This window comes from Fundulus heteroclitus, chromosome 3 (genome assembly GCF_011125445.2).
Source record: "Fundulus heteroclitus isolate FHET01 chromosome 3, MU-UCD_Fhet_4.1, whole genome shotgun sequence".
NCBI classification, from domain to species: domain Eukaryota; kingdom Metazoa; phylum Chordata; class Actinopteri; order Cyprinodontiformes; family Fundulidae; genus Fundulus; species Fundulus heteroclitus.
The window spans coordinates 44282269-44309898 of record NC_046363.1 but is presented as its reverse complement, the minus strand read 5'-3'; the positions used below and the strand labels follow the sequence as shown (position 1 = coordinate 44309898).

Below are 27630 nucleotides of genomic sequence, written 5' to 3'. Positions count from 1 at the left end.
GTCCCACCGGGAGGAGACCCAGAGGAAGACCGAGGACATGCTGGAGGGACTATGTCTCTCTGCTGGCCTGGGAACGCCTTGGGATTCCCCCGGAGGAGCTGGCCCAAGTGGCCGGGGAGAGGGACGTCTGGGCCTCCCTACTGAAGCTGCTACCCCCGCGATCCGACCCCGGATAAGCAGAAGACGATGGATAGATACATGCGACAAGACACTACAACAATTAACAACGTCCAGGTGAAAAGTGCTTAGGAACTTTTGTTCATCTGTGCTTAATCTCTTACTAAAATAAAATAAAATAATTCAATGAATAAAAAAGATAACAGAAATAGTACACATGTGGAATGACCTGAATATGCTGGATTGAAATGATTTAATACACCCACGTGTGCCGTAACACCCCTAGTAACAGCTGAATGACAAGAAAGGGACGAGCTGCAGACAAATGACAGGGAAGAAACAAATAATCTAACAAAACTGAATACAGAAAAAACTAACAGAAATACCTGACTAGATCCTAAATGGACAGAACAGAGTGACTCAGGGAGAAAATGCTAAACTAATTAAAACAGTAACTGTGAAGCCTTGCACACAGTTAGTTAAACCCTCCAAACCATTCAGGTCTTATTGCATCTGTTGGGGAATAATTTTTTTCCAGCTGCTGGTGGTGGTCATTTTGGTCAATAGTAATTTTCCTTCTAATGTACTTCAAAAACAATTATTACAGTGGTTTAAATATGGAAGGTTGATGTAGTTACTCTTCAACTACAGCTTTTAGTTGTAAAAACTACAATATCTCAAATATGAAAATCCAAGGAAAACTGAAAATTTTGGACAAAATTTATGGAAAAAAATAAAGGAATTTATTGTTTTCTAACACCGGCAGGTATGCATTTATTAAATGGCTAATATCTTCTCTTATTTCATATATAGTAACCATGGCAATGAACAAACAGAAAGCAACCATCAATGACCTTGCGGCGGAAAATAAGGATTTGGTTATGGAAAACAGAAACCTAACAAATCAGACTGAGCACCTTGTTATGGAAAAGAGAAGCTTAATTGAGGAGGCTGGGCAGCTGATGGAAAAGACCCGCATCATGGAGAACCAAATTGCAGAGCTGAGCAGAGAAAAAGACAACCTCAACTGGACCCTGGAAGTCATCCTGACATATGATAACTTTCCAGTAAAAGACTTTTGTCCAAATACAAGTAAGTTTTCTACCATGATGACATAACCATATACTTGATGGCTTCGTACAAAGTAGCAAAAGGCTTAATTTTTAAGAATGTAAATTCAATTTAATTTAATTTACATAGCACCAATTCACAGTACATGTAATTTTTGTAAACAATTTATAATCATCTGTTTAATCAGATCCTCCAGATTGGTCAGAAAGTTTCCTCTCTAAGGAAACCCAGCAGGTTGCATCAAGTCTCTCCAAGCAGCATTCACTCCTCCTGAAAGAGTGTGGATGATGTCACAGCTAACAGAATGCCAGACCAGTTGTACCTTCTATGAAGAGAAAAAAGAGAGAAAACAAAAAGTTTAAAGCTGAAATAACAACACACAATGCAAATTAGAGAACAGTAGGAGAACTCAGCAGAGTGACAGAAATAGACCCTGATGTCCTCCAGCAGCCTAAGCCTATAGCAGCATAACTATAGAGGTAGCTCAGGGTAACATGAGCCACTCTGACTAGAAGCTTTGTTAAAAAGGAAAGTTTTAAGATTAGTCTTAAAAGTAGACGGGGTGTCTGCCTCACGGACCAAAACTGGGAGTTGGTTTCACACGAGAGGAGCCTGATAGCTCATTCTACTTTTAGAGACTCTAGGAACCACCAGCAGACCTGCAGTCTGAGAGCGAAGTGCTTTGTTAGGAACATATGGGGTAATCAGAGCTCTGATATATTATGGAGCTTGATTATTAAGGGCTTTATACATGAAAAGGAGAATTTTAAAAAAGGAAACTCTGGAAACATGTTTAACATGGGATTTAAATGTCCTGGACAAAAATAACATCACAGTTTTGTTACTTTACTTTCGGTGAGGGATTAAACAGAGCTTTTGGAGGTGGTCCAAGTTTGACATATCATTTCAGAACTTAACCCTGCTTTAAATGGAACCAGAACTTTCTCCCTGACCTGTCGGTTCTGATTGCATCATGAAGACATCTCTAAAACCAGAGATGACTCCTGAAGGCAATTTATTGCAAATGATAGAGATAATGGTAATTGGGATATTGGTATATCACATAAATAATATATTGTAGTTAATTGTAATTGTAAGTTAGATTGATTAAATAGATAGTGGTTGTTTTTTAATGTTCTCCAAAAACAACTTTGAGGCACTCATAGATCAGTAAAGACACCAGATGCTGAGTGCTAAATCAGGATGTTTCTTAGCGGCCTTCACGTGCCCATTAATTGTTGAGATGAAACTTTTTTCAAGAGTTCTGATGCTAAACAAATGGCAGAAAAAACTTTAGCATATTTTGGTAGAGGAGACATTTATTCAACGGAGTTGGTTTCTCTCTAAATAGGTCAGGTGCAAAACGCCTGATTTCAAACATTTTCTATTCTGTGAACCATGCACCATTAGCTTTGTCCCAAAACGAAGCTCAACTTCGTGTGCCAACTTAAATGATAAGCCCAGTACAGCCCGAACAAGCCATGAAAAAGAAAGAGGCTACGTCAGAATTACAGGAGGATTCATCCCAGATCTCAAAAAAGACAAAAAGAGAACTCCCCTTTAACTCCCACAGATAGCCCAAAGTAATTAAAGGATTAGTCTGTACATCCATATCAAGTTCAGAAACAAAGCTGTCTCCAACTAGAACTGATCTTGACAAAATATCCCAATTCAGCCAAATAAACTACAAAAGCTTAGAGGAAATCATTCACCAGCTAAGTTCCTTCTCCTGCTTCCTCAAACCTCCCTTTTATCAGTAAGATTATTGAAAAAGCTGTGTTTCAACAATTAAACACCTTCTTAACAACGACTAGCTGCTTTGACGTTTTCCAGTCAGGTTTCCTCACCACAGTACAGAGACCGCCCTTATCAAGGTGTTTAATGACATCCATATAAATACAGACTGTGGAAGAACCACCGTGCTGGTACTATTGGACCTCAGTGCAGCATTTGATACTGTCGATCACTCCATCCTGTTAGAGCGCCTAGAGAACTGGGTCGGCCTTTCTGGTACAACACTCCACTGGTTTACAACCTACTTAAAGGACTTTTTTGTATTTTTTGTTTTCATCAGAGATAATAATATTACGGAAGTCTTTCTCCATGGCCTCTCCGAACTCTTCCCACGCCCGAGTTTTTGCCTCGGCGACCAGCCGAGCCGCCTGCCGCTTCGACTGCCGGTACACATCAGCTGCTTCCGGAGTCCCACAGGCCAAAAAAGCCCGATAGGACTCCTTCTTCAGCTTGACGGCTTCCCTCACCGCTGGTGTCCACCAGCGGGTTCGAGGGTTGCCGCCACGACATGCACCGACAACCTTGCGGCCACAGCTCCGACTAGCCGCCTCAGCAATAGAGGCGTGGAACATGGTCCATTCAGACTCAATGTCCCCCGCCTCCCTCGGGACGTGTTTAAAGTTCTCCCGGAGGTGGGAGTTAAAGCTCCGCCTCACAGGGGACTCCGCCAGACGTTCCCAGCAAACCCTCACAGTACGTTTGGGCCTGCCCGGTCGGACCGGCTTCCTCCCCCGCCATCGGAGCCAACTCACCACCAGGTAGTGGTCGGTGGAGAGCTCCGCCCCTCTCTTCACCCGAGTGTCCAAGACATGCGGCCGCAGATCAGATGAAACGACAACAAAGTCGATCATTGAACTGCGACCTAGGGTGTCCTGGTGCCAAGAGCACATATGGACACCCTTATGCTTGAACATGGTGTTTGTGATGGACAATCCATGACGAGCACAGAAGTCCAACAACAAAACACCACTCGAGTTCAGATCAGGTGGGCCATTCCTCCCAACCACGCCCCTCCAGGTCCCACTGTCATTGCCCACGTGAGCGTTGAAGTCCCCCAGCAAAACGAGGGAGTCCCCAGGAGGGGCACTCTCCAGTACCCCTTCCAAGGACTCCAAAAAGGGTGGGTAATCTGAACTGCTGTTTGGCGCATAAGCACAAACAACAGTCAGAACCCGTCCCCCCACACGAATGCGGAGGGAGGCCACCCTCTCGTTCACCGGGGAAAACCCCAACGTGCAGGCACCGAGATGGGGGGCAACAAGTATGCCAACCCCAGCTCGGCGCCTCTCACCATGGGCAACTCCAGAGTGGAAGAATGTCCAGCCCCTCTCAAGGAGACTGGTTCCGGAGCCAGAGCGGTGCGTCGAGGTGAGTCCGACTATCTCTAGTCGGAACCTCTCAACCTCGCGCACAAGCTCAGGCTCCTTCCCCACCAGAGAGGTGACATTCCACGTCCCAAGAGCCAGCCTCTGCAGCCGAGGATCGGAACGCCAAGGTCCCCGCCCTCCACTGCTACCCGTTACACATTGCACCCAACCCCTTTGGCCCCTCCGACAGGTGGTGAGCCCATCGGAAGGGGGACCCATGTCGCCTCTTCGGGCTGAGCCCGGCCGGGCTCCATGGGCAAAAGCCCGGCCACCAGACGCTCGCCAACGTGCCCCACCTCCAGGCCTGGCTCCAGAGTGGGGCCCCGGTGACCCGCGTCCGGGCGAGGGAACACGAGGTCCAAAAATTGTATTCATCATAAGGGGCATTTTGGGCTGCACTTTGTCTGGTCCCTCACCTAGGACCTGTCTGCCTTGGGTGACCCTACTAGGGGCTTAAAGCCCCTGACAGCATAGCTCCTAGGATCATTGGGACACTCAAACCCCTCCACCACGGTAAGGTGGCAGCCCAGGGAGGGGGAAAGGAGGAAAGGAGGGTCCGTCGGATAGTCGAATCTCGGATTCAGGAAGAGCAGTGTGGTTTTCGTCCTGGCCGTGGAACACTGGACCAGCTCTATACCCTCAGCAGGATTCTTGAGGGGGCATGGGAGTTTGCCCAACCAGTCTACATGTGCTTTGTGGATCTGGAGAAGGCATTCGACCGTGTCCCCCGGGGGATCCTGTGGGGGGTACTCCGGGAGTATGGAGTACCGGACCCTTTAATAAGGGCTGTCAGGTCTCTGTACGACCGGTGTCAGAGTCTGGTCCGCATTGCCGGCAGTAAGTCGGACTCGTTTCCGGTGAGAGTTGGACTCCGCCAAGGCTGCCCTTTGTCACCGATTCTGTTCATAACTTTTATGGACAGAATTTCTAGGCGCAGCCAAGGTGTTGAGGGGATCCGCTTTGGTGGCCTTAGGATTGCGTCTCTGCTATTCGCGGATGACGTGGTCCTATTGGCTTCATCAGGGCGTGATCTACAGCTCTCACTGGAGCGGTTCGCAGCCGAGTGCGAAGCGGCCGGGATGAAGATCAGTGCCTCCAAATCCGAGACCATGGTCTTGAACCGGAAAAGGGTAGAGTGCCTTCTCCGGGTTGGGGAGGATGTCCTGCCCCTAGTGGAGGAGTTCAAGTATCTTGGGGTCTTGTTCACGAATGAGGGGAAGATGGAGCGGGAGATCGACAGGCGGATTGGTGCAGCGTCTGCTGTGAAGCGGGCGCTGTACCGATCCGTTGTGGTGAAGAGAGAGCTGAGCCAAAAGGCGAAGCTCTCGATTTACCGGTCGATCTACGTTCCTACCCTCATCTATGGTCACGAGCTTTGGGTCGTGACCGAAAGAACGAGATCCCGGATACAAGCGGCTGAAATGAGTTTTCTCCGTAGTGTGTCTGGGCTCTCCCTTAGAGATAGGGTGAGGAGCTCAGTCATCCGGGGAGGACTCAGAGTAGAGCCGCTGCTCCTCCACGTCGAGTGGAGCCAGTTGAGGTGGCTCGGGCATCTGGTCAGGATGCCTCCTGGACGCCTCCCTGGAGAGGTGTTCCGGGCACGTCCCACCGGGAGGAGGCCCAGGGGAAGACCCAGGACACGCTGGAGGGACTATGTCTCCCGGCTGGCCTGGGAACGCCTTGGGATTCCTCCTGAGGAGCTGGCCCAAGTGGCTGGGGAGAGGGACGTCTGGGCCTCCCTACTGAAGCTGCTACCCCCGCGACCCGACCCCGGATAAGCGGAAGACAACGGACGGACGGATAATAATATTAATAATTATTATTATTATTTTTATTTGTAACGTACTTTACATTTTTTTTTTCCCCCCAGTGTCCTGTCTAGCAATGTGGCAATAAAAATTGATATCTTAATGCCAAATAGAGCTCGACAGATTTTACTTTCACAAGTGGAGCAAACAGCTTTCGCCATAATGCTCCGCTTGATTTGTGCGTGTAAATAGCTTTATTGTGATTCCTGCAGGGAGAATTTCAAATTATATGGACACTACAATGGGAAAGTAGGAGAGTAAAAGAAAAACAAGAAGAGAGAAAAAAAAGAGAAAGAAGAGGTGTAAGAAAGAAGAGATAAAAGGAAGAGAATGATAAAACTTCCTCTGTCTGCTCCATCACCTGGAAAGAGACACAAAAAGAACAGCACAACCAACAGACATAAAGCAACAGATACAATCGTGTAACACCTTGATACCATTGCTAAATCATATGTATTATTATTTAAGCTGACATGTGTAATGTGATACCTAAAAAAAAAAAGGTAAAAGAAAGTAAATAAATTATAGCCTTTCTGTATATAAGTGAACATTTAATACCTGGGACCCAGCACCTGTGGGAGATTGTGAGAGTGCACTAGTTTAGGTGAAAATTATCCAGAAGGAAATGGCTTGATAGTGATTGTGGAGAACCGAAGACCCACCTTCCCCGAGCACAGAGGCAGGGGTCAGGGGACCCATAACCCCGGACTCCCAAAGGGGCCCCCAAAGCAGTGCGCCCGAGAGGGGCCTTCACAGGAAATGTACAACCCCCCCCTGAGGAAAGAGGAGAGACGACCCCGAGGAAATCCCCCAGCCACCGCAATGCCGACGCCCCCAAGAGCCGCGGGGACGAGCCCGTGGGCTCCGCCGGCAGCCGGCCCCGCTGAAGTGGTCCTGGCCATGGGCCCTGGGGGCCAGAGGCCCCAGGGGCGCCCCGCCCCCGCGGCAGGGGCCCCGGCCGCCCCCCGGGGGGCCAGGCCCCGCGAAGCCACCGCCGGGAATGGGCCGGCGCCCACCCGGGAACCCGCCCCAAACCCGAGGACCGTCAACGCGCCAGAGGGTCAAGGCGCCCGCCAACGCAGCGGAGGAGGGCAGGACGTGGGGGGATGGGCTCCGCACCTAGCAGAGACTTGAGATGATCTTGGGAGAGGGAGCGGACCGAACCCAAACCTGGAAAAAAAATAAATAAATAAATAAATAAAAAAAACACTCGTACTAACGTAATGTAACGTAATGTAACGTACTTTACATTTAAGAAAAATCTCAAAGTGCTACAGGTAAAATCCTCATAGAAAGGTAAAAGCAAATAAATTAAAAACTAAACATCATTGTAAAATACATATGAATAAAAAAGTCAGTGGCATAATTGTAAGAGGTAAAAAGTCGTAGGTTCTGCAAAAAGGAAATGTTTTTAATCCTTTTTCAAAAGTCTGGATAGTCTGTGGTTCCCTCAGTTGATCAGGGAGGGCATTCCAGGTCCGCGGAGCGGCAGAGCAGAAGGCACGGTTGCCCACGGTGCTAAGCTTAGTCTTGGGGAGGAGTAGGTGAGTGTTTTGAGCAGCGAAATCATGTTGCAGTGAGAGGGGTGAGCAGTTCCTTCTGGTATGGGGGGTAATTTCCGTAGATGCACTGGTGGGTGCATCTATTAAGACCTTGTATTCAATCCTTGCAGAAACAGGAAGCCAGTGAACTGAGTGGAGAATGGGTGTGATGTGATCGTACTTTTGGACTCTCATCAGGATCCTTGCAGCACTGTTCTGAACACACTGTAGTTTCTGCAGACTCTTGTTAGGGATCTCGATGAGAAGTGTGCTACAGTAGTCTAGCCTGGAGGAGACAAAGGCATGGACCAGTTTTTTCTGCGTCAGCCAAGGTGCGTGTGGAACAGAATATTTCTTAAATGATAGAAGGAGATTTTGCAGAGGTGTTTGATATGAGCTTCAAAGGTGAGTTATGGATCAAATTTTACACCAAGATTGGTGACTTGTTGTGGAGATGGGAATGTCCTGGCCAGAGATGGTTATGGAGGATGACTGGACTTGGTGTGATGTGCCAACAAGGATTGCCTCGCTTTTGGAGCTGTTAACATGGATAAAATTGTGTTTCATCCACATCTTTATCTCCTCCAGCCAGGCAGTGAGTTTTGAAGATGATGGTGCTATTGTTGAAGCTGCTGAGGGATGAGACTCAGATTTTATGTACAGTTGTGTATCATCAGCATACAAGTGAAATGAGACTCCATGGTGGCTGATGACATGACCGAGGGGGAGGATGTAGGTGATGAAGAGGATGGGCCCCAGTACTGATACCTGGGGTACTCAGCAGGTAACTTTGTGTTGCCGGGAACTTGTATTGCCAATGGTGATGTACTCCATTCTGTCAGTGAGGTATGATTGAAACCAGCTTAGAGCAGTGTCAGAGAGTCCAGTGGTTTTGTGTAGCCGGTTGAGAAGAATTTGATGATCTACAGTGTCCAAAGCAGCAGACAGGTCGAGGAGTATGAGAAGGGAGGTGAGCCTTTATCTGCTGCCATTCGTAAATCGGCAGCTCCACGCCTCTATTGCTGAGGCGGCTAGTCGGAGCTGTGGCCGCAAGGTTGTCGGTGCATGTCGTGGCGGCAACCCTCGAACCCGCTGGTGGACACCAGCGGTGAGGGAAGCCGTCAAGCTGAAGAAGGAGTCCTACCGGGCTTTTTTGGCCTGTGGGACTCCGGAAGCAGCTGATGTGTACCGGCAGTCGAAGCGGCAGGCGGCTCGGCTGGTCGCCGAGGCAAAAACTCGGGCGTGGGAAGAGTTCGGAGAGGCCATGGAGAAAGACTTCCGTACGGCTTCGAAGCGATTCTGGTCCGCCATCCGGCGTCTCAGGAGGGGGAAGCAGTGCAGTACCAACACTGTTTACAGTGGGGGTGGTGTGCTGCTGACCTCGACTCGGGACGTCGTGCGTCGGTGGGCGGAATACTTCGAAGACCTCCTTAATCCCACCAACACGTCTTCCATTGAGGAAGCAGAGCCTGAGGACTCTGGGTCGGGTTCTCCCATCTCTGGTGCTGAGGTTGCCGAGGTTGTTAAAAAGCTCCTCGGTGGCAAGGCTCCGGGGGTGGATGAGATTCGCCCTGAGTACCTTAAGGCTCTGGATGTTGTGGGGCTGTGTTGGTTAACGCGGCTCTGCAACATTGCGTGGACATCGGGGGCAGTTCCCCTGGATTGGCAGACTGGGGTGGTGGTCCCCCTATTTAAAAAGGGGGACCGGAGGGTGTGTTCCAACTACAGAGGAATCGCACTCTTAAGCCTCCCTGGTAAGGTCTATTCAGGGGTTCTGGAAAGGAGGGTCCGTCGGATAGTCGAATCTTGGATTCAGGAAGAGCAGTGTGGTTTTCGTCCTGGCCGTGGAACACTGGACCAGCTCTACACCCTCAGCAGGATTCTTGAGGGGGCATGGGAGTTTGCCCAACCAGTCTACATGTGCTTTGTGGATCTGGAGAAGGCATTCGACCGTGTCCCCCGGGGGATCCTGTGGGGGGTACTCCGGGAGTATGGAGTACCGGACCCTTTAATAAGGGCTGTCAGGTCTCTGTACGACCGGTGTCAGAGTCTGGTCCGCATTGCCGGCAGTAAGTCGGACTCGTTTCCGGTGAGAGTTGGACTCCGCCAAGGCTGCCCTTTGTCACCGATTCTGTTCATAACTTTTATGGACAGAATTTCTAGGCGCAGCCAAGGTGTTGAGGGGATCCGCTTTGGTGGCCTTAGGATTGCGTCTCTGCTATTCGCGGATGACGTGGTCCTATTGGCTTCATCAGGGCGTGATCTACAGCTCTCACTGGAGCGGTTCGCAGCCGAGTGCGAAGCGGCCGGGATGAGAATCAGTGCCTCCAAATCCGAGACCATGGTCTTGAACCGGAAAAGGGTAGAGTGCCTTCTCCGGGTTGGGGAGGATGTCCTGCCCCTAGTGGAGGAGTTCAAGTATCTTGGGGTCTTGTTCACGAATGAGGGGAAGATGGAGCGGGAGATCGACAGGCGGATTGGTGCAGCGTCTGCTGTGAAGCGGGCGCTGTACCGATCCGTTGTGGTGAAGAGAGAGCTGAGCCAAAAGGCGAAGCTCTCGATTTACCGGTCGATCTACGTTCCTACCCTCATCTATGGTCACGAGCTTTGGGTCGTGACCGAAAGAACGAGATCCCGGATACAAGCGGCTGAAATGAGTTTTCTCCGTAGTGTGTCTGGGCTCTCCCTTAGAGATAGGGTGAGGAGCTCAGTCATCCGGGGAGGACTCAGAGTAGAGCCGCTGCTCCTCCACGTCGAGAGGAGCCAGTTGAGGTGGCTCAGGCATCTGGTCAGGATGCCTCCTGGACGCCTCCCTGGAGAGGTGTTCCGGGCACGTCCCACCGGGAGGAGACCCAGGGGAAGACCCAGGACACGCTGGAGGGACTATGTCTCCCGGCTGGCCTGGGAACGCCTTGGGATTCCTCCTGAGGAGCTGGCCCAAGTGGCTGGGGAGAGGGACGTCTGGGCCTCCCTACTGAAGCTGCTACCCCCGCGACCCGACCCCGGATAAGCGGAAGACAACGGACGGACGGACATTCGTAAGTCGTTTGTGACCAAGGCTGTTTCAGTGCTATGAGCACAGCGAAAACCAGACTGGAATTTCTCAAAACAATTGTTTTGTTTAAGATGGTCCTGGAGATGGGTGGCAACAACTTTTTCCAGTACTTTAGAGAGGAATGGGAGATTGGAAATTGGCCTATAATTTGAAAGTGTATCTGGATCAATGTGGTTTTTTTCAAGAGTGGTCTGATTATGGCTGTTTCAAGGGCAGGTGGAACATTGCCTGAATGGAGGGAGTGGTTTATTAGAGTGGTAATCAGAGGGCTTAGGGCAGGGGCGTTTGCTTTTACTAGAGTTATAGGAAAGGGGTCAAGAGCACAGGTGGTGGGTTTCATCCTCTTGATGATCTTTTTAGCCTTGTGCTGGGAGATTTCTGGAAGGCATTGTAGGGGGTGTGAGATTACAAGCTGTGCGTGTTCATTCGGGGTGGGTAGTGCTGAGGAACCAGAAAAGGACGAGTGGATTGAGTCTATTTTGTTTTGAAAAAGTCCAGGAAATTATTACAGAGTTCTTCGGCAGTTTCTGTAAGTGAGGGGGTTATTGGTTTGAGAAGATGGTTTGTTTTGGAGAACAGCTGCTTGGAGATTCGGGACCGTTTCTTATGATGACAAAAATCACATCATGTGTGGGTTCCACCAGGGGTCCATCTTGGGTCCTCTCCTGTTCAATATTTACATGCTCCTTCTAGCTCATATCATAAAAAAACAACAGACGACACACAGCTCTACATCACCATGTCACCAGGTGACTATGAACCCATTCAAGCATTGAGTAAATGATTTGAAGATATCAATGCATAGATGCGCCAACATTTTCTTTAACTGATTAAAAACAAAACTGAAGTAATAATTTTTGGGCCAATAGAAGAGCGATCAAAAGTTACCACACAGCTTCAGTTGCTTCAGCTAGGAACCAAAGATCAGGCCTGAAATCTGGGGGTAGTGATGGACTCAGACTTGAACCTCCAAAAGCATCTAAAGTCAATTACAAACTGGACCTTCTACCACCTGAAGAACATTTTTCAGGTTTAAAGGAGTGATGTCTCAGCAGGAAAAACTAATCCATGTTTATCTTTAGTAGAACTGATCACTGCAACGGTGTTTTCAAAGGTCTGTCTAAAAAGTGGATCAGACAGCTGCAGCTGATCCAGATTGCTGCTGCCCGCGTCCTCACTAAGACTAAGAACGTAGAGAACATGGACCCGGTTCTGAAGTCCTTTCACTGGATCTTGGAGAATAGACTTTAAAATATGTCTATAGTTAGTCTATAAATCCCTGAATGGCTTAGAACCTAAATACATCACAGACTTGTTCACGCCTGCTGACAGGGGGGGACAAACAGGTCAATTGTCCCGGGCCCAGGACAGAGGGGGGGCCCAAAACTGACACTCTGACCATTAAAATAAAGGCAGAAGTAATTTTTCAGAAAATATTTGTGTGAAAAATATTTAATATTAGAGTAACTAAATATATGTTGTGTCTCTGCTCTGTCTTCTGTAACCCAAGTCGGTCGAGGCAGATGGCCATTCATACTGAGCCCGGTTCTGCCGGAGGTTTTCCTTCCCGTTAATGGGGAGTTTTTCTTCCCACTGTTGCTTCATGCTTGCTCAGTATGAGGGATTGCAGCAAAGCCATGTACAATGCAGACGACTCTCCCTGTGGCTCTACGGTTCCCCAGGAGTGAATGCTGCTTGTCGGGACTTTGATGCAATCAACTGGTTTCCTTATATAGGACATTTTTGACCAATCTGTATAATCTGACCCAATCTGTATAATATGATTAAACTTGATTTTGTAAAGTGCCTTGAGATGACATGTTTCATGATTTGGCGCTATATAAATAAAATTGAATTGAATTGAATTGAATTGAATATAGTTGAAGATATAGAGTAACTAAATATATAGTTGAAGCCGCACGCTGACTGCAGCAGCTTCATCAAAGTCTCCCTGTCTGTGTCACGGCACGTTGCTGCTCCCCCTCCCCCCCTTGTACAAGGCTCAGCGGCGCCAACCAATCAGCACGCAGGCTCAGCCTGGTCCGCCCACTCAGCTCCACACACAAACAACCGCGCTGCTGCTGCTCAGACTCGGAGAGTATACCATAAATGAATTTAAGCTGTATGTTTTGTAAAAAGCCAGTTAAATTCAGTGGAAACACAACAAATTTATCTAAGCACGTGAAAAACCATGAGCAAGAAAACGTTGAGCGACAGAAATGGAGAGAGGAGACAAAACTTCTCTCATTGCCCCGACAGACCCACAGACTGACGTCACTGACTGAGGCGTTTCAGTCCTCCAGAGAACATCCAGGTAGATCAGAGTGGTCATCTTCAGCAGCAGTTCATGTTAACTTTCAAAGTAGATATTATCTATCATATGTTACTGGAGCCCACAAAGAAAATGTAATTAAGACCTTGAAAGAACCCAGTACATATAACCTAAAAAAAGTGTTATTTGAGATAAGATACAACCCGTGCAATAATCCTGATGTAGTGACTTCTGCTGCTATCAACACCTGAACATATGTCAGTACACATGTATGTATGTATGTACAAATGTATACACGAATGTATATGCACATATACATGTGTAGGTACGTATGTATTTAGGCGTATATATATATATATACATATACATATATATATATATATATATATATATATATATATATATATATATATATATATATATATATATATATATATATATATATAGACCACTATGAATGTAAATAAGACAGCATATGCCCATTCCTATTTCTTTTGGTATTTTTTGGTATTCTTTTTGATCCATTGTATATATGAAGATTCACTGTATATAACTGAATGCACCTTCCCTACTCTGCACCTTCTTGTATGAGCCGATGTGACGAGTGAATTTCTCCATTGTGAGATCAATAAAGGCAATCTTATCTTGTCTTAACACCAGGGACCATAGTTAAATGCCTGCCAGGGGCCAGAACGGGCGACATAGAATCTTACCTGAAACTGCTGGCTAAGGATAAGCGTGAATACAGTAAGATCGTTATTCACGCTGGCGGTAATGAAACCCGGTCACGCCGATCAGAGGTCCCCAAAGTTGGTGTTGCCTAGGTGTGTACGTTTGCTAAAACTATGTCGGACTCTGTAATTTTCTCTGGTCCCCTGCGTGATCTAACCAGTGATGACATATTTAGCCGCATGTCATCATTCAACCGCTGGTAGTCTAGGTGGTATCCTGAAAACGATGTGGGCTACATTGATAACTGGCGAACTTTTTGGGGAAAACCTGGTCTGATCCAGAGAGACGGCATTCATCCCACTTTGGATGGTGCAGTTCTTCTTTCTAGGAATCTGGCCGGATTCATTAGTTCTCCTGAATGCTGACAACCCAGGGTCCAGACCAGGAAGCAGAGCCGTAGTTTAACACACCTCTCTGCAGCTTCTGTACTGTTACCCACCCATTATCCTATTGAGACGGTGTCTTTCCCACGGCCAAAACTGAATAGATCAAAAACTGATCTAAAAGGAACAAATCATAAAAATGTAATAGAAATCAATACAGCTCACCTTGAACCAAAAAATAAAACAAATGTGGTCTATTAAATATAAGGTCTCTCCCTCCAAAGACTTTGTTAGTTAATGAATTGATTTCTGATAATCAGATTGATTTGTTTTGTCTCACAAAAACCTGGCTACAAGAGGACTACGTTAGTATAAATGAGTCAACTCCCTCCAATTATTCAAATTTCCACATTCCCAGATCTGTGGAAAGAGGAGGAGGAGTGGCAACTATCTTTCAGTCTGATTTATTAATTAGTCCCAGGCCAATTAATAACTACAGTTCTTTTAAACATTTAACCCTCACTTTCCCTCATCCAAATTGCAAAGCAATAAAACCTCTTCTGTTTGTTGTTTTGTATCGTCCAACTGGCCCTTACTCTCAGTTTTTGGATCAGTTGTCAGACTTCTTATCTGATTTGGTGTTAAACACTGACAAGGTTATTATAGTGGGTGATTTTAACATTCATGTTGACACAGAATGTGATAACCTTAGCGTAGCCTTTAAAATTATCCTAGATTCAATTGTTTTTGCTCAAAATGTGCATAAACCGACGCACTCTTGGCTCCATACTTTAGACCTTGTGCTGACATTGATTGTGAAGAATTAACAGTATTTCCTTACAACCCTGTCCTATCTGATCATTTTTTAACAACCTTTGAGTTTAATCTAACCGAGTTCTCCACCCCCAAAAGAGCGTTCCATTATAGTAGATCTTTATCGGATAATGCTGTATTAAACTTTAAAGGGTTTGTCCCCCTTTTAATATCCTCAGTATTGCATAAATGTCCTGTAGATGGCAGCAATCTTGTTTCTTCCCATTTACAAATAGATTTCTTTGTTAACATTGTGACTTCCTCATTGCGTTCTGCATCAGACAATGTAGCTCCCTTGAAAAAGAAGGTGATTATTCACAGGAAACTGGCTCCCTGGTTTAATTCAGAGGTGCGTTCCTTGAAGCACAAAGTTAGGAAATGGGGTACCGCGCACGTGACGTCACCGTCTCAAGAGCAACGCCCCTTTTGCCGCTTAGGTAGGGCACACAGGAGAGAACGCACGGATAACCCAGCTATTACAAGCGCAACAGAACCAGCGATATGACCGACTTTACAGCCGTTAAACTTTCCCAAGACGATGTCCCAGGCACACGGTTTACTGGTCGCACTGTCGAAGAACACACCAACCTTCAGCTCAAACGATGGCTTGAGGTTCGAGGGTTTAAAAAGACCGGAAAACTGGCCGAGTTGATGAACTGTAAGCTTTGTTTTTTTTTCCTGCGCGGCGATCATGGCAGCGTCGGCCATTTTTTTTTGTTGTTGTTTGCAATCACCGTCCAGGAATGGGTATATGTTTAATGTTTGTCTCATTTGAAATGTTTTTGAGTAAGCTATCCTGGTAGCAGGCTATCATGTTAGCGCCTGCTACCATGATAGCCTATATGCTGTCATGGTAGCAGGCGCTACTTTATTAACATGTCGGCCACCAAAATACTCTTACCTTGACTTGATGTCGCTGGAATTGGGTCAGGATGTTCTTCGGTTGTGCCCTTTCCTCCGACAAAATGCTTGCTACATATGTACTTAAATTTGGTAACTTTTTCCGGGTTGAACTGTTGTGTAGGCCGACCGCCCCGGTGTACCAAGCGCACATTTCTCCTTGGCAGTCTTAAAAAAAACATCCTTCATATGCGGCCGATCAGCGTAACTCGAGTCGCTGTTGCACGTTCCATAGCAACAATGTTTAAAAACCATGGTCTTAGATTTGGAAAAAGCAGTCGTTTACCGAGTAAAACCTAGGCTAACGCACGTCTCTTTTACAGCAAAACAGCAGCGGGTTTCCGGAGTTTGCACCACTGCGTACCACGTGATGTGACGTCATCGTGACGTTGTGTTTCTAAAAATAGCTCGCGCGCGGTACCCCATTGGAGAGAAAATGGCGCTCTACACACCAAGAGCAATCCTACCTAATCTGGAGGGACAGTCTATTGTTGTATAACAAGACCCTTCGCAGAGTTAGAGCAGCATATTTTTCATCAATAATTGAGAACAAAAATAATCCTAGATTTCTCTTCAGTACAGTTGCCAAACTTACACAGAGTCACAGCTCCGTTGATCAATCCATTCCCTTAGCTCTTAGCAGTAATGATTTTATGGGATTCTTCATAAATAAAATTGATTCCATTAAAAATAAAATAATTGGCATCCTCCCAAACATGATTGCCTCATCCTCAGTAGGTGAGGCAGCATTGGAGGAATCTTTAGAACCTGCGCAGTGTCTGAACTGTTTAGACGCAATAGAGCTTTCTAAGCTATCTAAAATATCAGCTTCATCTAAACCTTCTACATGCATGTTAGACCCAATCCCAACCAAGTTGTTTAAGGAGGTATTCCATTTGATCAGTGGCCCTATTTTAGACATGATTAATCTATCCTTCGTAAAGGGATATGTACCACAGGCTTTTAAAGTAGCTGTTATTAAACCTTTATTTAAGAAACCCTCTCTTGATCAAGATGAGTTAGTAAATTATAGACCTATATCTAATCTTCTTTTCTTATCTAAAATTCTTGAGAATGTAGTTGCTAATCAACTATGTGAACATTTACAAAGTAATGACCTACTTGAGGAGTTTCAGTCAGGCTTCAGAGCTCATCATAGCAATGAAACAGCTCTGGTGAAGGTTACTAATGATATTCTCATGGCCTCAGATAATGGACTTGTGTCTATACTTGTCCTGTTAGGTCTCAGTGCTGAATTTAACACAGTTGATCACAATATTCTCCTACAAAGACCTGAACATACTGTAGGGATTAAGGGGAAAGCATCAGGCTGGTTTAAATCTTATCTGTTGGACAGATTCCAGTTAGTTCATGTTAATAATAAATCTTCCTCAAACTCTAGGGTCACCTGTAGAGTACCACAGGGTTCAGTCCTTGGACCAATTCTCTTTACTATATATATGCTTCCGATTGGCAAAATTATCAGACAGCATGGGATTAATTTCCACTGTTATGCTGATGACACTCAGCTATATTTATCCATAAATCCTGATGAATCCAATCAGTTACTTTGACTGCAGTCATGTCTTGATGACATCAAAAGATGGATGACTTTAAATTTCCTGCACTTAAATTCTGACAAGACAGAAGTTGTAATCTTTGGACCAGAGTCCTCAAAAAATAAACTTCTTAACCAATCACTTAATCTGGATGGCATTAACTTGGCCTCTGGTAATAAAGTAAAAAATCTTGGTGTTATTTTTTACCAAGACATGTCATTTAAATCCCATATTAAACAGGTTTCCAGAGTTTCCTTTTTTCACCTCCGGAATATCGCCAAAATTAAAAACATTCTGTCAAGGAGCGATGCTGAAAAACTAGTCCATGCATTTGTTACTTCAAGGCTGGACTATTGTAATTCTTTACGATAAGGAAGTCCAAAAAATGCAGTTTAAAGTCTTCAGCTGATCCAAAATGCTGCAGCAAGAGTTCTGATGAAAATCTACAAGAGGGATCATATTTCTCCTGTTTTAGCTTCCCTTCATTGGCTTCCTGTTAAATCAAGAATATAATTTAAAATTCTTCTTCTAACGTATAAAGCCCTTAATAATCAAGCTCCATCGTATATCAGAGCTCTGATTACCCCGTATGTTCCTAACAGAGCACTTCGCTCTCAGACTGCAGGTCTGCTGGTGGTTCCTAGAGTCTCTAAAAGTAGAATGGGAGGCAGATCCTTTAGCTATCAGGCTCCTCTCCTGTGGAACCAACTCCCAGTTTTGGTCTGTGAGGCAGACACCCTATCTACTTTTAAGACTAATCTTAAAACTTTCCTGTTTGACAAAGCTTATAGAGTGGCTCATGTTACCCTGAGCTACCTCTATAGTTATGCTGCTATAGGCTTAGGCTGCTGGAGGACATCAGGGCCTATTTTTCTCACTCTACTGAGTTCTCCAGTCTACTGTTCTCTAGTTTTGCATTCCATTGAAATGACTGCTGTCATTTCAGCTTTTAACTTTTTGCTCCCTCCCTTTTTTCTTCATCGTAGGTACACCTGGTCTGACGTTCTGTTAACTGTGACATCATCCAGGGAAGACAGATCACCCACTATTACCATCTAATGTAGAACAGATTACTGGATCAATGTGTGCTTTATAGGATTAAAGCAATAGGCAGGTGCACACAGCACAGACAAAATTACATAATGATTGAAAGATGGTGGATTAGGAAAAAAACACTATGAACATAACATTATTATTATTATTATTATTATTATTATTATTATTATTATTATTATGATTATTTAATTGTAATAATAAAATAAAAAATCACAAAACCCGAAAGGTCAACAGTTTCATGATACATCAAGCTTAAATGTCATAAGTATCGGTACCGTATCAATATTGCAGACACCCTGTGTTTACTTGGTATTGGATTGATTAAAAATTCACATTATCGCACACCTCTAGCTGGGGGGGGGGGGGGGACCCAGCGTGTGTTTGAGGAGGAGACAGAGAGAGCCATCCCTAGCGATAACAAAGACAGTGCAGGTGGAGAGGCCTACTGCCCTATTGGATAGTCTGAGTATAGTCGCTCAGAGATGGATCACAGCGTTAATTTCAATGATCCCGCGTTATGGCCAACAAAACTGACTGATTCTGATTGAATGAATGTTGTGCGTTTAATGGCAAAAAGGAAGCCTTTCTCAGAGATTCAGAGGGCAGAGAATTCCCAAAATATCTAACATATTCTACTTTCTGCAATGGAAAGGAAATAAATTGTGAGGGACTGGCTAATATAGAGCAGGTCAAACTGGCCATATTTTGGCTGCAGTACTTGCTGTTCTCTTATGAAGAAAAGATCAATCAGTGCACTAAATTCAATAGATGGGTTGAAAATATCCAGTATAACATACAGAGATTTCCAGGGCATGAAGTAAAGTAAATAAAGTTAAGCTGACTTTTTTTTGGTGTGTGTGTGTGTGTGTGTGTGTGTTGGCGGCAGGTGTAGAGAGGGGGGGCCCAAAACGACTGCGTTGTCCCGGGCCCTAGCAAAGCTGTCAGCTGGCCTGGACTTGTTATCAGTGCATCAACCCTCCAGACCAGAACCAGAACCAGACATGGAGAAGCAGCATTTAGTTCCTATGCTCCACTGATCTGTGACAAACTTCCAGAAAACTGTAAAAGTGCTGAAAGCCTGAGTTCCTTTAAATCAAGGTTAAAACCTGTTTTATTTAGAGTTGCCTTTGACTGTTCTGTTTTACTGAAACATCATTAGTGGAAGTTTGTAGTCCAGCTGTTTTTAAAATCATTAATATTTGCTTTTAGCTTCTATTTTCCCATGTTGTATTTTGTTTAAATATTTTTACATTTTATTCCAACATGCTTTTATTCTCATTTTATTTTCTATTGTTTTACTCATGTAAATCACTTTGCGTTGTCTCTGTACTGAAATGTGCTATATCAAGTCCGGCTCAACAGAACTCTGACTCTGGGTAAGTTTGGCAACTGTCTTGAAATGAAACCTAGGATTATTTATATTCTCAACTATTAATAATGAAAACATCATACTATATCTTTGCAAAGGGTGTTTTTTATACAAAAGTAGAATGTTTTTTTCCCAGATTAGGTAGGATTCCTCTAGATGTGTAGAGCATCATTTTCTCTCCAATTTCCTAAAACTCTGCTTGAAAGAATGCAGCTCTGAATCAAACCAGGGAGCCAGCTTCTTGTGAATAATTACCTTCTTTTTCAAGGAGGATAAGTTGTAATGCAAAACGCAATGAGGAAATAAAGGTTTCAACCAAGGTGTCTATTTGTGAGTGGAAATAAACAACATTGCTGCCATCTACTGGGCATTTCTGTGATATTCAGGAAATTAAATGGGGGACAGACTCTTTAAAGTTTAATACAACATTATCTGATAAAGATCCACTATAATGAAACCATCTTTTGGGGGTGAAGAACTCAGTTAAATTGAACTCAAAGGTTATTAAAAATTGTCAGATAGGACAGGGTTGTGAGAAAATGCTGTTAATTCTTCACAATCAATGCCATATGTCAGCAAAAGGTCTTAAGTATGTAACCAGGAGTGCATCGGTTTATGCACATTTTGAGCAAAACCAATTGAATCTAGGATAGTTTTAAAGGCTACACTAAGGTTATCATATTCTGTGTCAACATGAATATTAAAATCCCCCACTATAAAATGTTTTACCATTCTCTTACTTTTATCCGCTCATTTTACCTTTTCTTTTTTTTTTGTCCTTCCTTTCCTCTTGTAGTGTCCATATAATGTGAGATATTCCCCGCATGAATCATAATAAAACTATTCACATGCATAAATCAAGCAGAGCACTGGCAAAAGATGTACTGCCCCACTTGTGAAAGTAAAATCTGGAAAAATCAGGAAAAATCACCCACTATAATAACCTTGTCAGTGTTTAACACCAAATCAAATAAGAAGTCTGACAACTGATATAAAAGCTGAGTGTAAGGGCCTGGTGAACGATACAAAACAACAAACAGAAGAGGTTTTATTGCTTTGCAATTTGGATGAGGGAAACTGAGGGTTAAATGTTCAAAAGAACTGTAGTTATTAATTGGCCTGGGACTAATTAATAAATCAGACTGAAAGATGGTTGCCACTCCTCCTCCTCTTTCCACAGATCTGGGAATGTGGAAATTTAAATAATTATAGGGAGTTGACTCATCTATACTAACGTAGTCCTCTTGTAGCCAGGTTTCTGAGACAAAATATTTATTCGTTTTATTTTTCGGTTCAACTTCAGATGTATTACTTTTCATGAGATTTTTATGATTTGCTCAATTTAGATTTGTTTTTTGATCTATTCAGTTTCGGCCGTAAGAAAGACACTGTCTCAATGGGGCAATAGGTGGGTAACAGTACAGAAGCTGCAGAGAGGTGTGTTAAACTACGGCTCTGCTTCCTGGTCTGGACCCTGGGTTGTCAGCATTTTAGGCCGACATTTGAAGATTTGGACTTTTATCATTTTATTTTAATTGTAGTTTTATTGGTTTTCTGTACAGCACTATATAATTGCTCTGTGTGTAAAACACAGTTGATAAATATATATTACCTACCTACAGTAATATCAGATGACTTGAAAGTGATGGCAAACTTGTTTCTACAGCTCAGATGGCTCTGTGGTGAATAGGGAATGATGTTCTTCAGCTCCAGCAGCCGCAAAACTCATCAAAAGTCTTTGTTCCCCATCACAGTGGCCAGTTGGTCATTCAGAGCAAGACATTCAGCTACCCATATTCTATCCTTCAGAAACCTTCATCTCTTTAGAGATTCCCTCAGTGTGTTTCTTCACCTTCCTAACTCTAACTTTCAGAGCTAGCTGAGTGAATCCATCATCTTTGTCCACGTAGCTTAATGTCATCCTAACACTTTATGGCAGCTGTACCAGGCTTGGCTCACCTGGAACCACATTCAGGGGCGTGAAAACGTCTGTTATTGGGATCCTGCAACTCCACCAGTTTTTGGACTGTTTTGTAAGTTTATGGTTGTAAAATTTGATAAAAATCATATGATTTCATATTACCTCAATCATACTTCATCAACACAGAGTGTAAGCCATGTCTGGATGGTTGGATGGTGTTCAAGGACAGATGCTACCTGTTTCATATTAAACCGGCTCCATGGAAGACTTGGGAACAAAGTCGACAGTATTGCCAAAACCAGAAAGCAGATCTGGTTGTTATTGACAGTCTGGAAGAACAGGTGAGCTTCACACCAACATCACCACTACAAGTTTCCAAATGGCATCATGTAGTGATGTTTAAAAGTTTTTCATGATTTGCTGTGTCGTGATTTACAGGAATTCATAAGTAAACACTCCAGTTACTACTATGATAAGGATCATGGATACTGGTTGGGGTTACGACACGTTAACGACAACTGGACTTGGGTTGATGGACGCATCAATACTCTGAAGTAAGAGAAAAGTACTGGAATCTATCCTTTTCATAATAATAAAAAAACTTTCTATCAGAACTTTTAAACTTAAATAGAGCAACTAAAAACAGTTTGCCCGATAAACATTATGTAGATTTATTACTTTTCTCTTTTCTTACTCATATCGTTCCGTTTCCGTAGCCTTTCTATTTGTGTTCTGCTGAAATTTTCTTCATGAGGCAGATATATGTTCTTTACAAGTAGAAATGGTCAAAAAGGTGGGGATGTCGCCTTATATATTGATCAAAACCTTACAAGTAAATTGGTGAGCAACATGTAATTTTCTATTAATACAATTCTAGAGTAGGTTACTTTGGAAATTGAGATGTAAAAGTCAAAGAATGTAATAATCAGCTGTATATACGGAAAATCAGGATCCTGTGTTGAAAAGTTCAGGGAAAAATAACAAATGTATCATGGCATGAACAACAAAAAATGTGTTTTGTTTGTGGGGATTTTAACATTGAGCTGTTGAATCCTCAAATGCAAAATGCTAATACAGTGTTCATTAATTCCATGTTAAGTTTAAGATTGTTTCCATCAATCACTCGACCAACTCGAATAAGAAGAAATAGTGCAACATTGAATGACAATATTTTTACTAATGTTATTGAAAGTGATGTGTTAAGTGAACTTTTAATTGCTGACATATCCGATCATTTACCTGTTTTTACAATAATACAAAGGCCTCCAAAAGTCACAAAAAAGCAAAACTATTGTAGTTTCAAGAAAAAAACTCAGGAGGCAATAAACTTATTTAAAGTTGCTTTAATTAAACAAAGCTGGGATGAGGTTTATGTATAAGATGTAAAACTTGGCATATGATAACTACTAAATATTATTATAACCCTGTATGAAAAAAGTTGCCCCCTAGTCCATAAGCTAAAGAGAAATAAATACGTTGAAAAGCCATGGCTAACCAAGGGTATTCAAAAAGTTAAAGAAAAATAAGCTGTTTAAAGACGTCTTGAAAAATACAACTCAGGAAGCAGAGCAAACACATAAGTCTTATAAGAATAAATTAATAAGCCTAATGAGATCTAGTTAAATAAATTATAGCAAAATTATGGAAGAAAATAAATCAAATATCTAAAACACTTGCTGTGTATTAAACCAGATAATTAAAAAGGGCAACTAATTTTTAACATAAGAGAAATGTAAAATCATCCAATCTAATCACATTGCAAATTAATTAAAAAAAATTATTTGCTGATATTGGGCCACACTTGGCAAAGGGGATACATTCTATTCATGATGATGATGATATCATAGGTAAAATAACAAATGTAGATAAAGCTATCTTTTTACAGGGTGCAACTTGTTCAGGTATTGGCCTGTTCTTGGCCTCCCCTGGCTCTTTTATCTGATAATGTGGTGTTTGCATTGTAGAGGAATGTTACAGACATAACTATGTTCTAACAACACAATGCAAAACGGTCCCTGAGAACCTCGTTAGCTACTTTAAGTAGCAAACGTGTGTCCACCCGTTCAGGGCGTTCCCAGTATGATATGAGCATTCCATTTATCCCATTGGTAGAGAAGATCTGTAATGCAGACGTCCTTGGTGACACATAACCCATAACAATGATTCTGTCCCGTCTGAGTATTTCAGACACTTTGCCTTCAGAGTCAGTTTATCTGTAATTTCCATGGCAACCAATTTTGCAGTCCTGTCTCTGTAATCTCATAATCTCTTACAAACTGAAAATGAAAATATTACAATTGAGCTGAAAGTAAAAACTTAGTAGACTGGAATGAATTTGATAAGTAAGTATTGAAAAAAATCATTGAGTTTATTGCCAAACCACTTGCACACATTTGTAATCAGTCCTTGCAGTTAGGCAGGCTTCCAAAAAAGATGAAGATTGCTAAGGTTATCCCTATTTACAAGGCTGGGGACTAGCATGACTTTTCTAATTAAAGGCCGATCTCCCTTTTATCTCAATTTTCAAAAATATTGGAAAATATATTTTATAAAAGATTATATAATTTTACTGCGAAACAGAATACTCTCTGTGAACATCAATATGGGTTCAGACCTGATAGGACTGCTGCTCTGGCACTTGTTGATTGATAATAAACAATACACTGTATGAGTGTTCTTAGCTAAAGCTTTGGATACTGCTAATCATGAATTATTACTTAAAAAATTATGTAGATATGGAATAAGGGGTGTAAAAACCCCAATGGAGACAACTGAAAAAGAATTAAATATATTAAAGTGTTGGTTTGATTCAAACAAGTTAGCCTTAAATCTAAAGAAAACTACATTTATTATATTCACACAAAACTGAAAATAAATGACACAAATACCGAAAGAGTAAGTGATGTAAACTTTATTGGGATAATAATAGAAAATAAGTTAAGTTGGAATATTGACTATATCAGATCAAAGTTGTCTAAATCATTGTCAGTGTTATATAAATTTAAAGACCTTTTAAATCAAAAAACATTATATCTCTTGTGCAGTTCATTAGTTTCCCCTTACCTAACATGATCGAGGGTAGGCCGGCCCGACGTCCTGCCTGCGATTTCAGCTCCCGCTTTCTCTCAGCTTGGGAAGTGGGTAAAGGAGGCCGATCCGCGCCGTCTCAAGTCAGCTTTCCTGTAACAGCTGAGGAGAAATAAACAAAGCTGTTTTTGGCATGGAGGGATTCTTTCCTCCGGTGTCTGACGCTGAAGTTAAGACTGCAGACTTAACTCTTATCCACCTGGTCAGGTCCTCCGATGAAGAGAAATTCCCCTATGTCGCTCCATTGAAGAGACGAAAAATGAGTTTCACAGAAAGTACATTTTACTCAGCTTGTGGGCCTTGAGTCCCATGTGGCCTGCAGGGCATGGCTGGCCGGCCGGTCTCATCCAGTGCAGGCCCTGTCCTCCAGAGCAGACCCAGGAAGAAGTGGGGGAGACTGAGAGAAGTCTGGCTCTATAGCAGGTGCCCTGCTGAGAGAGGCTGTCTTTGCATGGATGTGTGAAATTCCTTTGCTTATAACCACTCCAGACTTCTTCCCGATGCTGCATGTTGTTCAAAATTCAATCTGAATTTTGCCATGGTGCAATGGCATAACAGTATTATAAAAGATAGCCATCTGTTTTATTTTCTTTTTTCCTTCTATATTTTTTTCTTTTCTAGTCCAATGTAAATTAGTTTTGTAGGGTGGGTATTATAAGCTTATTACTTCTGCCAATACAATTTCAGACTAGTTTTTTAAATTTATGTTACAAGGACATATGTTGTTATTTATGTATACTTGTGTTAGGTTGTGAACCTAGTTAATAAATAAAGCTGTGGGCTGCAATGTAAGTTTTATGAAAAAGGCTTCCTTTAAGATTTCATAGATGCAGTGTGTGATAGGAATCCAACTGACTTCCTAGACTTATTGAATAAGGAAACGGTGCAGTGATGAAATTTCAGCACTTTTATTGAGAAACAGAGCCGAGATCACAGAGATGAAAAGTAATCACACCCCACGGTGCGGCTGTGAGCCCGTCTGCCCTGTTTCTGTCCCTCCTCGCTTTCGGCTCTCCCTAATACCCGTCAGTTGCTGTGAGACAAAACAGAGACAGTCATATCCCAGACATTCATTATCTGCAGAGTAAAACGCAAGCATTTGGTCTTGGCAATCAGTAGGACCGTGGAGCAGTGACTCTCGTGTCTCCAGTGCTCTCATGTCCGAAGTAGTGTCAGGCCATAGTGACTTTAGGATAGTTTTCCAATAACACAGTGAAATAGTTACTAGAGGAGATTTAATCTGCTAAATTTTTATCACAAATTAGGGTAGGTTTCAGGATTTCATCTCGCAACCTTCATTAACAATTTTCAATTTTCTGAAACTGTTGATCATTTCAATAATGTGTGTTTTCCTTTAACAGGTACTGGATTGAGGAAGGTTTTGATTCTTCACATCCATTTGCTCTGCTGATTCCTGGGAGGAATTACATGGAGAACTGGAAACAAGGAGAAAATGTGTTTGAGAACCGTTTTGTCTGTGAATGTAAAGCCTTGATAAGATCCAATTAGCTAACACTGTATACATCTCTGCTCTTTGTGTTTTTCAACATTTGTATCATCAGTGTTTGAATACTAAGAACATCTATTTCCTTTCTGTTGTAAACTTTATGATTTCTCGATATTTCTAATAAACCCACCAAAAGCAGCACTTTAGGAAGAATGTTGCAGATTTCCCTGACTGAGTGCACCAGTATTACCAATTTAATCTTAGAAATCTCAGAATATTAAAAAAAAGTTTCTAGTGGCTTTGTTCTTCTTGTCAAGCTCAAGAATGATCTGATCTGAATGTCATTTTCTAGACCAGCGATAAGAGTATAAATGCTGGTATCACCAGTGGCCAGGCAGTGTTTTCAGGTAGTTGCTGCAGCATCTGACAGTAACTGAGAACATTGAATAAGTGTCATGAGAAACAGAACAGCATTGTCATCAGTTGGTCAAGTTTACTAAGGACTAACTTGGTATTTATCTTAAACCGATGTAGATTTTGGTGCAAATGTTTTCATAAATTTATGATACTGTGTTCATTTTATCAGCACATTTGCAACTTATAGGTATTTAATGTAACATTTTAGATGTGCTGGATGAGGTCCTGTCTCTGTCTGTGTACCACTGGACCCAGATCAGTTCATCTTGCTGTAGATGAACTCCAGCTGATCCAAGGCACACCCGGTCACACTTTAGTTGAGCCAAAGTGCCTCGTCTCTGAATTTGTGCTTCCCAAATCTCTGAAGAAGGTCTCACTGTCCAGAAACTCAAGTCTATGTCATGATTTGGGCTTTGTTATGGTTGTATGTTCTGTTTAGTCTTTGGTTTAGGTTGTGGTTTCATTGTGGTTTGATTTTGTACTTTGTTTTATGTTATCAGTTCTTCTGGCCTGCTCCGATCACTTCTGTCGCCAGCCTTTATTCAGTTCACCTGCCAGCATTCCTTCACCTCTTAGTCACCACCCTGTCACCATAGACATCAGATACGTAGACGCGTCATTGGGCGGGTTCTGCCTATGCTGCGATGCGTCAGAGCGTCCGCCATGTTCAATGTGGCAAATCTGCAGTTACTCAGTCACTTAAACAATATCAGAGGGACTTTAATCTCTGAATATACTTTGTATTCGTAATATTTTTATTTTTGTAATATTACAAGTTTATTTTCGTATCCCTTTAGCTTCATTCTCCTGAATTTATTCTCGTAAAGAATAAAAATAATTAAAATAATCTAACCTGGTCCTATTACTCCAGGAGTGAAATAATTCTGCAAACTGTGACTATTCTGGAAATGTTCCCCATTAATTCTCATAATATGACGTTTTTCTCATAACATTATCACTTTTGTGTTTGTTTGTTTTTTT

The 27630-nt window shown here is 43.1% G+C and overlaps 1 protein-coding gene across 1 annotated transcript in view; it reads left to right on the top strand.

Moving 5' to 3' along the window:
• Nucleotides 1-26422, top strand: part of LOC105924014 (C-type lectin domain family 12 member B) — a 76370-nt gene extending 49948 nt beyond the window's left edge. The window contains exons 7-9 of the mRNA XM_036135487.1: nt 21885-22039; nt 22137-22252; nt 26147-26422. Coding sequence (XP_035991380.1) covers nt 21885-22039; nt 22137-22252; nt 26147-26294 — 419 coding nt within the window. The 3' untranslated portion in view covers nt 26295-26422. The remainder of the gene's footprint in view (nt 1-21884; nt 22040-22136; nt 22253-26146) is intronic.
• Nucleotides 26423-27630: the final 1208 nt, after the last annotated feature.